This window comes from Portunus trituberculatus, chromosome 49, assembly GCF_017591435.1.
Source record: "Portunus trituberculatus isolate SZX2019 chromosome 49, ASM1759143v1, whole genome shotgun sequence".
In the NCBI taxonomy this organism is placed as follows: domain Eukaryota; kingdom Metazoa; phylum Arthropoda; class Malacostraca; order Decapoda; family Portunidae; genus Portunus; species Portunus trituberculatus.
The window spans coordinates 4410009-4422949 of NC_059303.1; the positions used below are offsets into that span (position 1 = coordinate 4410009).

The 12941-nt window shown below is 40.1% G+C and overlaps 1 protein-coding gene across 1 annotated transcript; it reads left to right on the forward strand.

The window, feature by feature from the left end:
- Nucleotides 1–10111: 10111 nt before the first annotated feature.
- LOC123499063 lies at nucleotides 10112–12044 on the forward strand. Its single transcript, XM_045246659.1, has 2 exons — nucleotides 10112–10425; nucleotides 11716–12044. The coding sequence occupies exons 1-2, from the start codon at nucleotides 10228–10230 to the stop codon at nucleotides 12019–12021; spliced, it is 504 nt and encodes a 167-aa protein (XP_045102594.1). The 5' UTR covers nucleotides 10112–10227; the 3' UTR covers nucleotides 12022–12044.
- The last annotated feature ends 897 nt before the right edge of the window (nucleotides 12045–12941 follow it).

Below are 12941 nucleotides of genomic sequence, written 5' to 3' on the forward strand. Positions count from 1 at the left end.
TTTCTCTTCTTCCTAATTCTATTGCCAGTTATGTGTTTTTCCTTATTTTTCCCTCCTTACTTCTCCATCTCTTGCTTTCTCCATTTTTTCTCCTGTTGGATCTTTTCTACTGTCATTTTTATATTTCCTCCTATTCGCCCTCCTTGTTTCTCCTTCGTCTCTTACTTGACTAATTTTTCCATCTATTGTATCTTTTCTTCCTCCTAAATATCCTCCCTATCTCATTCATCCTTCGTTAACACCACCACCACCACCACCACCACCACCACCACCACCACCACCAGAAACACTTCTCTTATTGTTATTGTTATTTTGCTACTACTACCAATACTATTACTACTGCTATTACTACCACTACTACTACTACTACCACTATCACTACTACTACTACTACCACTATCACTACTAATACTAATACTACTACAACTACTACTGCCACTACTACTACTACTACTACTACCACCACTATCATTACTACTACTACTACTACTACTACTACTACTGCTACTGCTACTACCACCACCACTACCACTGCTACTACTACTGCTACTACTACTACTACTACTGCTGCTACTACTACTACACTACTACTGCTGCTACTGCACTACTACAACTACTACTACTACACTTCACCACTACACCACTACTACTACTACTACTACTACTACTACTACTACTACTACTGCTGCTGCTGCTGCTGTCGACAGGCGTGAAGGAGAGGACAAAGGAGGTGCATTCAGGAGAGGAGAGAAGGAGAGAGGGAAAATGTTGCAGTATAGGATGCAGGATTCTTGAGAGGATTCTATGTTGTATTTTTTCTTTTCTTTTTTTCTTTTTTACATTAGTTTGTTGAAAGTGACTAGAGATTTTTTTTTTCCGTTTATTTTTGCAAGACTTTCTTTATTTCAGTTTTTCTTTTTTTTTGTCTATTCATGCCTCCGAAATTCTCTCTCTCTCTCTCTCTCTCTCTCTCTCTCTCTCTCTCTCTCTCTCTCTCTCTCTCTCTCTCTCGTACTCTATGGCCTAAATGAACATGGTCTGCCGCTTTGGGTTAAGACAAGACACATCACCGCAGGACTCACCACTAATACTTAATCCAGAGAGAGAGAGAGAGAGAGAGAGAGAGAGAGAGAGAGAGAGAGAGAGAGAGAGAGAGAGAGAGAGAGAGTAATTGTGAAGTTCTTACAGAAAAAAATAACATATAAAACAAAGACAAACAAGAAACTACCATAAATTTCAACACAGTAATGAAAAAATCCTCGAGAGAGAGAGAGAGAGAGAGAGAGAGAGAGAGAGAGAGAGAGAGAGAGAGAGAGAAGACAGAGACAGAGAGAGAGAGAGAGAGAGAGAGAGAGAGAGAGAGAGAGAGAGAGAGAGAGAGAGAGAGAGAGAGAGAGAGAGAGAGAGAGAGAGAGAGAGAGGCCTAAATCAGCTACCCGTGGAGTAGACAAAGGCAAGTTAAGCTGCTGTGGGACTTAATTATTCGCGCAAATAAGAAGATAAGACGCAATTTCCCCCGCCAGAGAGTTACCGAGGCTATAAACCAACATTCGCCCAGCGTGAAACGAAGATACGTGTCTCTAGAGGGAGTGAATCAAGATACGGTTAAACGGATCTAGAGGTGAACTGATAATGGAGAACTGATTAACTCCTACAATACTGAGACACATTTTTACCTTAAGATTTTTGTAAGATTAGACCATTTTATTGACATTAGGAAGGGTATATGAAGGTCAGAAGATTAATGGCCACAGTCTTCACTATTTTAATCCCCTTCATAAGTTTCTGAAGCTGTATGAAATCACCAAATAGTTAGCAGAATGGATATAAAAACGCTTTCGTGAAATTAAGATATGCATCCAAGGAAAGAAGTAGATACGGACTAAGCTGTAAATGATGTTTGTAAACTAATTATATAAAGGCATACAGATAAACTTATTCATAGGTAAACTGATAATCATGAACTGGTTATAGAAAGCCATATTCAGCAAAAGATTACTATAGGGTCCTTAAGATACAGGTACACTAAGCAACATGTAAACAAGTAACTGTATACGAAACACGATTGTTAACACCTTCAGTACTGGGACGCAATTTTTACCACGGTTTTAAATAGATTTATATAGATTTATATAGATTAGGAAAGGTCTACGGAGGTCAGAAGACTAATGGCCGGAGTCTTCATAATTCTAATCCCAACACAAGTGTCTGAAGCTGTATAAAATCAGAAAATAGTAAGCTGAACAAATATGAAAACACATCACGATACTGAAGGAGTTAAGCTGATTACAAGAAAACTCATTTAGATGTCAACTACTAATTGTAAACTGATAACACAAAGCCACATTCACCCCAAGTGAAATTAAGGTTTACTTCCCTATAGCGAATTAACATTCAGGTAAACTTCTTATAAAGCAAACCAATAATTTAATTTCTTCTCAACTTAAAACCCTATTTTTGGTAACTTTTTGATAATCCTCTCCATGTGTTTCTGAGCCAACATTTTTTATTAATTTTTCATATGTGTACATCAATTATTGTATATGATGAGATTGCCAATCCTTTCACAGATACGAAGCAATTAATAGCACCGTAAGTAATACAATAAATCTTTATAAGCACCTACAAGAAAGAAGAGAATTGAAAGAATATATTTTGCAATTTATATTCAGTTCAAAGACTGGAGATGGCCGTGGAACATGTAGAGACATCCTAGAATGTTTAGTAATTATGGAAAGATGTATCAAATAGCTGTCAAAGAGTTAAGTTGGATGGTAAGTCATTCTCCTCACGGCAAATTGAAGTAAGTGATCCAGTAATAGATTAGTGTACAGGTGAACTTGGGACCGCCGTGGTACAGTGGAACCATTCGTGCTTTGGGGTCCGAGGGGTCTCCAAGAACACGAGTTCAAATCCTGTCCACTGTCCGAGTGTAGGTTGGGTTTCCTCACTTGGAGCAACGGTTTCCTAGCGGGTGGGCTTTGAGATAGGAGGTACCCCAAAAATACTAGCCCATAAATTCCCCTGAAAAGCCCACATAGTATAAATAAAAGAAAAGAAGATGATCTAAGGAGGAGTGGTAGAGTTAAGACAGTTAATGGCCTCAAGTACGAGTACATTGTCGAAAGTTATTCAACTGCCACGCTAAGTTCTCCGGTTGAACGTTTTTTATTAAGTAAAGTAAGATTAGGTTAAGTTAAATTATGTTACGTTAGTTTATACTGTTATATCATAGCGAAGTGTTGAGTAACTTTTCCCACTCAAGAAATAAGGAAAGCCGCAAGAAGCCTTTAGGAACACACGTGCCACAAAACTGTACAGAACTTTCCACTTTAGTGTTTTATGTTCGGTTACGTTAGGCTTAGTTATGTTAGGTTAGGTTGCGGCATGAACGATTCTTCTCTCACTCTCACACTCTCTTTCTCACACTCTCTCTCTCTCTCTCTCTCTCTCTCTCTCTCTCTCTCTCTCTCTCTCTCTCTCTCTCTCTCTCTCTCTCACCCCACATGTCAACAGACCAAGGATACAAAATGCATGAAAAAAACCTAAAGAAAAGAATCCCAGAAAAAAAAATAAAATAAAACAATAAAAACCAGTAGAAAGAAACTATCACATTTTCACATTTTCATCACACTGAACCACTTTTCTCTTTACCTTACGTTTTCTGACCTACCAACAACCCACCACTTACATAACACTAACTCAAGACTGAAGGCAAAAAGCTAACCAGAGTAATTTGATCAACTCCTCACCACGCCTAAAGAGGGAGACACTCGGGCCTCATAGCTCTGAAGGTAACGCTATGAAGGGGAAGGTTTACACGGGAAGCATTAGGGACGGCTACATAATGGAGGGCATGTAGAGTTGTAACCACATTTAGGATTTAGTTCGAACTCATTTTAGGTAATAATTTTAGTGGTTATAGCTACTGAGAGGAGCAGAGGATGGGGTGGAAGAGGATAAGGAGGAGGAGGATAAGGAGGAGGAGGAGGAGGAGGAGGAGGAGGAGGAGGAGGAGGAGGAGGAGGAGGAGGAGGACATAAATAAAGCAAGGAATCATAACAATAAGAAAAAAAGAAAAGGAAAAGACGAAAACAGAGAGAAAAGAAGGCCACTTTTCTAATGCATTCCTATGTTAAGAAAAAAGATCCCTGATATATCTTAAGATAGAAATATAGTCGAAAGAAAAACAATCTCCACACAATATCTCTTAAAGCTCAATGATAGACAAAAAAAAAAAGATGTCAATATAATATAAAATAACATCTACTTTCATCTTTTACCTCCATATTATACTTCAATCAGCACACGGTCAAACAAAGCAATACATCAAAACACATCTCCAGCATCCATTTCTTTACATTCCTTTGTGCACTTCAGGTACAAGAAAGCGGCATTATGAGCAGCTGGCCCGAGAAAGTCTATCTCAATGGCGAGAAATGGATCCTGTCCCTCCCTGAGCCATCTGCGTCGCCTTTTCCTATTTCCCCGTCACTCACAAGGGAATCAGCCCGTCACGACATCACTCACTGCTACAATGAAGGATAGAGAGAGACTGGCAGCTTTGGGTGTGGCTTTCTGGCTTACGTAACGCCACAGAGGGGAAAGACTGGCGGGGCTAACTACAGGAGATGTTGAATATTGACGAGGTGCTACAAGGCTGGCTCAAGTTGTGGGTTAAGTGTTAGGGTAAGTTAGATTAAGTTAGGTTAGGTTTTAGTGTACTAGTCTATGTTTTCTTGGCAATGCTGTGGCTGTGTCAGGAGAAAAAGATGTATGATTAGCCGCTAATCTGAATATTAACGTAAATCAAACATGGACATTGTTAGTGAGGATTAAGAATAAGTAGAAATTATAGAAGAATATCTTTTGACGCCATTTTCTTAGAATCATTCGGTAGTTTAGTGAGCCGCCGCATGAAAGGTTAGCCAGACGCTGTAAGTCAAGTTAAGTAAGTTTTGGGAAGTATGTTTTGATATTCTCTCTGGTCTTGGCTGCATTAAGGTCACGGCATTTCTCAGGTGTGGTGAATGTGAATGTCTGAAAGTTTGTTTTTTAAGTGAGCCGGGCTGCGGTGGTGGTGATGTAGAGGCAAGGTCCTGGGAGTAATATTAAGTTTGCTACCTCATGTTTCAGGGTGAAGTTAGCGGCTGTAGCGAAGTGACCAAAGTGTTAGAAGAAATGAAGGGTTTCTCCAGTACAAAGAATGCAGTGAACGCTGTAAATTAACATGTCGCTTTAATTGACGTGGATTCTTCGCTGCCATTGTAAAAATTGTCTGCCATTAAATTTTGATTTTTAAAGACTATATAGACAGTGACAAAACTCAAAATGAACTCAAATAAATAAATGAATGAAAATTGATCAAGCATTTCGGGAATTTCCATTGGAAAAATCAAATAGAATAAAACAAACAAGTGAATAGATAATGAATGATTATCAAACAAACAAACAAACGTCATATTATCATTAACACTTAAAAGGTTTAGCAGATATCATATACAATGAACATGTTAAGGCTAGTATTTATCATCATTACTATTACTGTACTAGTAGATATTCCTCCTCTCTCTCCTCCTCTTTACATTCTTCAGATATGATTACTAAATAAATCTACCTAACATCCACACTCGCCTTACCTCAGCAAGACAAGACAGGGAGGAGAATAACGAGGAAAATCTAATAATAATAATAATAATAATAATAATAATAATAATAATAATAATAATAATAATAATAATAATAATAATAATAATAATAATAATAATAATAATAATAATAATAATAATAATAGCAACTAACCCTAACAAATAGGAATTTAACAAACCTACTACATATTTCTAACATTATTCAATTAATTAAGCTTGACAAAACAAACACAACATATTTACATAACACAAAACAAAATCAAACATACACACAAGAAAATTAAAACCGTAAGAAGCACGGACCCAATATTCTATCCATTAACACACTGAAGTACATCAACCACACAGTATGAGACAGCATCGTGGCGACCAGCTGGCTCAAGTCTACGGTAAAAGACAACCAGCTTAGAGGAGGCGAGGAGATAAGTACGTATAAAGAGCGTGTGTCGTGTACTTGACGCGTTACAAGGTAGGAATAGCTCTGTCTGTCTCTGTCTCTGTCACTATTTCTGTCTGTCTGTCTGTCTATCTACCTCTCCCTCTCTCTCTCTCTCTCTCTCTCTCTCTCTCTCTCTCTCTCTCTCTCTCAGCAGATACAACGAAAAATGTCAATAAGAAAACATAACAAAGAAGAGAAAATAATGATCAACAACAACAACAACACACAGGAAAGGAATATCACACGCAGTACACGAAAAGATAAGATAGAAAGGGAGCAAGAACTTCTATAGGCCTATTTTCCCTTCCCTCCCAACCTCTCTCTCTCTCTCTCTCTCTCTCTCTCTCTCTCTCTCTCTCTCTCTCTCTCTCTCTCTCTCTCTCTCTCTCTCTCTCTTATTTTCTCTCTTTTTCCCTCTATTATTCTTACCCCCTACCTTCCCTCTCTTTTCCCCCTCTATTATCCTAACCCCTCTCTCTCTCTCTCTCTCTCTCTCTCTCTCTCTCTCTCTCTCTCTCTCTCTCTCTCCCTCTATTATCCTTGTGACGAGGGAAATGAGTAGCGGGTCTGAGCTCAACGCAGGTTCGTCATATCAGGCTGAAATAATGCCCCTGGAAATACGTTTTGAATTGAGATAAGGAGACTTTATACACCCACGCTGGATTAACTTTAACGTCTTTCCCTTCCTCCTCGATTCTCTTTCCCCTCCGTCTTCCTCTCCACCCACACCTCTCTGTCCTTCTCTCTCTCTCTCTCCCTCTCTCCTCTCTCCTCTCTCCATGTGTAGGTAAACGCTTCTCTTCTCAGCCGATTTCCCTCTTATCCGTCTTTCCTTCCTTTCTTATCCTTCCTCTCCTGCCTCCTTGCTGACTTTCTCCCTCCTCTTTCCTCTACTCCCTTTCCTCTTTTCTCCCTTTTGAGATTTTTTTTTTTTTTCGTCTAATATTCCACCTACATTTTTCTTTCTCTGTCCTTACTTGGAAACTGAAGGAAAGAAAATAGGTAGAGAAGACAAGTAAGGACAGAATAAAGAAAGATGTAGGTAGAAGACTAGACGAAAATGAATCTAAAGAGGAGGAAAAGAGGAAAGGGAGTAGTAGAAAGGAGGCAGTTTCCATCTCCTTTATTTTCTCTCCTAACAGTTCCTTCTCACTTTCTTTATTCACCTCTCCTGTTATAATAATCTTCCTTTTTCTTTCCATCCAGCACCCTCTTCTCTCCTCTCCTATACCTATCTTTCTCCCTTTACAGCTCAAGTTCCTTCTTCCGGCCGTTCTCAACCTTCTTACCCTCCCAACCTTCCTCCTTCCCCTCTCCCTCTCTCCTATTGCTCTTCTCTCCTCCCTCATCCCTCCCTTCAGTACGGGGTCGAACACGCGAATAATCGAGACTCATTCCTCACTACAGCCGCAGCAACCTTCGCTCCCAAGACGCTGTGGAAGATGGATCCGGGACGAGGGTAACGCTGGAAGGAAACGTTGCAATATTTTCCAGAAGATGTCAGAAGGGAGGACGAGTGCCAGGCCTCGACCATGACAGAGGAGCATATTGCCTCAGCGCCCCCACTACTTTCAAAAGGCTCTAGTTGAAGTGACACGGGTTTTTTAAGTGTTTTTTTTATGGTTCTTGTAACAGATTAACAAGGTTTCTGCGTTAAAGGAGAAAACTCTTGACGGTAAATTCGTCATTATTGTGGCCTTTTAAACTAGTCATGTTTCTAAATACTGGTTACCTTTTCAGTACCATGACGCGTTTCCATATTCATTCTGGTTACTATTTGATGATTTTATACAGCTTCAGAATCTTATACGGGGATTAAAATAGTGAAGACTCAGGCTATAAATCTTCTGACCTCCATAAACCCTTCCTAATGTAAACAAAATCGTCTAAACACATCCAAACTCATGGTAGAAATGCGTCCCAGTACTGTTGAAGTAAAGGGCAAGGTGACGAAGCGAGGCGAACTACAGTGCTGAGGAAAACAGGCGAGTTATTCCTGTCCAGCATACTGCAAGAACGTGACGCGGTGGAGAGTCATATTTTGTCAGCCTTCTTCTCGTTTCCATGTCCAATAACACGATGGAAATTTATGTCAAGTGGGAGTCCTGTGTGTTTTCTCTTTGCACTGTTCCACTTGAGCCACCAGGGAAAATTGTTTTGAATAGCAATAGCAATCGCTCGGAGTCTAAAAACGGGTTGCACACACACACACACACACACACACACACACACACACACACACACACACACACACTTACAATAAAAAAACAACAACGACGGGAAAAAAAATAATAATCCTTTGACCACAGAGACAAGGTACATTATATAGGTACACTCGAACAACGTACCAGTGCAATTTCTCGTTTTCTAATAATGGTTCCAATGCGGACACAGAAAGGAGAATGAAAAAAAAAATTGATATGAAACGGACACGAGTTTGCTTTCGTTTCCCTTCAGCCGCGTATCCGAATCTGGATTACTTAATTACTCAAAAAATAAACGCAGTAAAAAGACAAAACCTGGAGAAGCAAGTGGTCGCGATTGCGTGATGGAGATAATAGTAGCTCAGGAAGGGGCATCGCTTACCGGTGGTCATGCAAGGTCAGCTAAGACACACACACACACACACACACCACGTCAGCAACCTGGGAAGAGAGAGAGAGAGAGAGAGAGAGAGAGAGAGAGAGAGATGTGCAAAAACAATGTAACTAGTAAAAGAAACAAAAAAACGCGAATATAACTATGCCATGATACCTAATCTAACCTAACCTAAACAGACATACTCTAGAAAAAATTTATTTAGGTTTATCGTTATCTACTAATTAACCTAAACATTAGATTCGGCGTTAACTACCTCGTCCAGATAAAAGTGGTCTGATTAAATTACAGTTTCATCTGATTTAAAAAGTACACACACACACACACACACACACACACACACACACACACACATACTCATACTCACATTCATTCACACTCACACTTATACTCATACTCACACTCACATACACTCATACTCGCACTCATACTCACTCACACACTCATACTCGCACTCATACTCACTCACATACACACACAATCACTCATACTCACACTCATGCTCACTCGCACACACTCACTCACTCATACTCACACTCACACTCACACTCACTCATACTCATACTCACACTCATACTCATACTCACACTCATACTCACTCATAAGGATGCTTATACTCACATTCACACTCACTCATACTCATACTCACACTCATTCATACTCACACACACACACACACACACACACTCAAACTGGCTGTGGTGGTGAGCAGATGTCCCTTTCGAACGCTCTTGAAATTGGACCAAGCATGGATCACGAGACCCTAAACTGGATTCTCAAAAAAAACAAGATTTCCGTAGTGCTTTAGACATCGTGGTGGAACAGAATAATTCGAGAATTGCCCTCATGGAGACAAAGATTGGTGATCTGACGGGAAATCTTGAATTTTCTCATGCAAAAATATCCGATCTTGAAGCTGAAGCAAAAACACTTCGGAAATCTGAGCAAGAACACAAGACTGTAATTGAAGCACTCAAGACACGCGTTGAAGATTTGGAACAGCGGACCAACTATCAAGAAGATTACAGCCGGAGAGATAATATAGGTATCACTGGAATTAAAGAAACACCCAATGGAGAGATATGGGAACAAACTGCTGAACTAGTCTCAACTCTGCTCAAAGACAAGCTACAACTACCACCTATGAAGCTCCAGCGTGTTCACAGAGTTGGCTTGCCTGGACGTTCTGCTCTTCGAACCATTGTTGCCAGGTTCGAGCACTTCTGTGATCGGGAGACAGCAATGGGGAACGCAAGAAAATCAAAGGGTACTGGAATCTACTTCAACAAAGACTTATGCCCCGCTTCCCAAGAAATTGTCAAGAACCAGTCACTACTTTTGAAGCAAGCACGACCTGAAGGTAAAATAGCTTATTTCAAACACATAAGGCTCATTATCAAAGAGAGAACGAATTGAATCTCTGTGACGAATCCTGCTGGAACATCTGATCGTGTTGATACCTCGGCAAGCGCTTCGGTTCCTGGGGCCGTGGCGACCACGGGAGGTGTTGATGATCCGACCCAAGCTGCTGTTCCTGACACCATGGCTCCGGCAGTTGAAAGTGTTCCGCCATTAGACGATGGACGGGCAGGACCCACTACTGGTGTTGGTGTATCTTTTAACGCGCCCATGGCACCAGTGGCAGTGTGTTGGAGGGTGACGTGTCTGAGGGTGAAGCGACCGCAGAATTTCGTGTGCGCCGTGTCACCTCACAACACAAACCGAAGGATACCAGAACACGTAAGAGAAACCAAAGGGATCAAAGTAACCAAATTTAAGTAGCACGATTTGATCCTATTTGTGTACATATACCTTGATACGTATTCTTCATGAATTACCGTTTACTTCCATAGATGATGAATTTCTTAATTTTAACACAAGTAATATTTCCTTTAGCCCTTTTGACTTAGCAGAAGATAAGTACAACAGTGACCTAGATGTTAATCACTCGTATGTATTTTCTAATTATCATAATATTCCCAAATCAGATTGTTTTCTTGGATTCTCTTCGTTCTTACACTACACACAAAAACATTACCACATTACCACACACACTGACCACGGAAGGAGGTGGACGTGTGTGTGGGTCTCTCCGCTCTCCCTCTCTGAGAGCATACACGGCGCTCCTGCCTTGTTTTCTATTGGTGCTTTTATTAATTTTACTTGATTTTAATATGTTCATTGCCTAACTTTTATTTGCTTTTAAATCTTACCTAAGTGGTAATTTGTTTTGGTGTTGGATTGTCGCTGTGTTCCTGGTCTGGCAGGTTGGTGTCTCACTTGCCTTGCCCCAGTGCTATTATTTATCGGTTTTTCGGATATTTTATTCATTACTGTTCTCTTATCTCTGAGTTGCCGAGATGACTAATTGTGCTGTGTGCCGGCAGGGCAAGAGTGATCGTCCTGACCTTGTTGCCAGGCTTGTTTTAACAAGCATGCTCCAACCTCAAATTGTGTAGCCCATCACTGTGCGTGTGTGAATGGTGCTCCTATTATTATTAATAAGTGCTATGCTAGTTATCTAATAAGCTGCGTGATATGTCTGTTTCTTCTCTTGTTGATTACTTGGTGCTGTGGGACGGCATCTCTAACAATGATCTAACCACTGCTGCTGCTGTAATACTGAACTTGATTCTTACATATGAAGCTTCATTGGAAGAAACAAATGATAATTTTCCTGGGCGTCTTGAGTTGGTACTTAAGATTGTTAGAGCTCTACAAAGTCAGGAGTTTGAACAACTAGTTATCAAACCTGTGTTTGTTGCTGTTTCGCTTGATAAGCTTCCTCCTGCTCCCTTAGCGGCTGCTGTCCCCTCGTCGGATGTCTCAGCGGTAATGCAGATTATTGACGATTCAAAAGAAGATGTTTATGATAAGATTAATAGCATCCGCGTCCAGACTGTCACACATCAGCAACTTGATACTAAACTGCATATTCTGAGTTCGACAGTAGCTCAGGTTGGCCATCAGTCACCAACTACAACAACTTCTCAGTCTCACATTATTAATAAGCCTACTTTATCTCGGCAGATTTCAGACATTTATGGGTTCAATACCGAGCGTCAGTGTCACACCTCTCCTACTAAAACAAATATTCGTCAGAGAAGAGAATGTGTTACACAGTCTCCAGTCCCGGTCGCTCCTATAAACTCTAGGCCTACTCCTATTATAGAGGCTGATAGTAGTGAGAGTGAGAATGGTGACAAATGTTACATGAGCCACTGTGGCCAAGCGCAGGCGACAGGTGGTGAATGGGACCGGCACGGCAGAAACTGCTCAGCAACATGTAGGACGACTGAAAGTTGTACAACCCACAACAAAGATATTTGTGAGTAGGCTTGATCCTGCCACTGCAGAAACGGAACTGACTGCATATGTTAGAGATGCTGTTGATGTTATACCCACTAGCTGTACGAAACTTAAATCTAAATATGATACATACTCATCTTTTCTCCTTGTTGTACCAATGGATGAAAAAGATAAGATACTAGATGGATCAAAATGGATGGTTGGTACACTTATTAAACCATTTGTAAATAAATCTAAGAAACAGACTCAGAATATCCAGTCTTTATAGAATGCCCATTAGTCCCCTCTTGTTTGGGCAAACGTTTAAAAATTGGTTTTATTAATGCACAATCTGTTCGTAATAAGCATACTATTTTATTTGATTATATTTTAGAAAATGATTTTGATATGTTTTGTTTAGCTGAGACCTGGCTTCTTGACACCGATACTCATTTACTTGCATTACAAAGTTCTTAGGGATATAGCTATTAATATATAAATATGTTAATATGTATATGTACATGTAAGTGGTATATGTGGGTACACGAGTTTATGTACTGATGTATGTGCGTATGTGGGTGCACGAGTTTATGTACTGATGTATGTGGGTGCACGAGTTTATGTACTGATGTATGTGGGTGCACGAGTTTATGTACTGATGTATGTGGGTGCACGAGTTTATGTACTGATGTATGTGTGTATGTGGGTGCATGGGTTTGTGTACTGATAAAGATACAAGTAATATTTAACTATACCCAGCCTTGCTGAAATTTCTACAAATTATTCCGTCAGGGAGTCCAGGCTCGACGGATCATGCCAATAACTCTCTATTTTGTTTGTTATGTACATACATGATTGTATATGATGACAATAAACTTTACTTTACTTTAAAAAAAAAACTCATACTCATTCATACTCACTCATACTCATACTCATACTCACTCATACTTACTCATAATCCCACACTC

What these genes read in the sequence shown, in the direction of transcription:
- LOC123499063 (XM_045246659.1), top strand. Translation starts at nt 10,228, where the DNA reads ATGGCTCCGGCAGTTGAAAGTGTTCCGCCATTAGACGATGGACGGGCA. An exon ending in ACCGAAGGATACCAGAACAC is followed by an intron (nt 10,426 to 11,715) that starts GTAAGAGAAACC and finishes TTATCTCGGCAG; the next exon opens with ATTTCAGACATTTATGGGTT.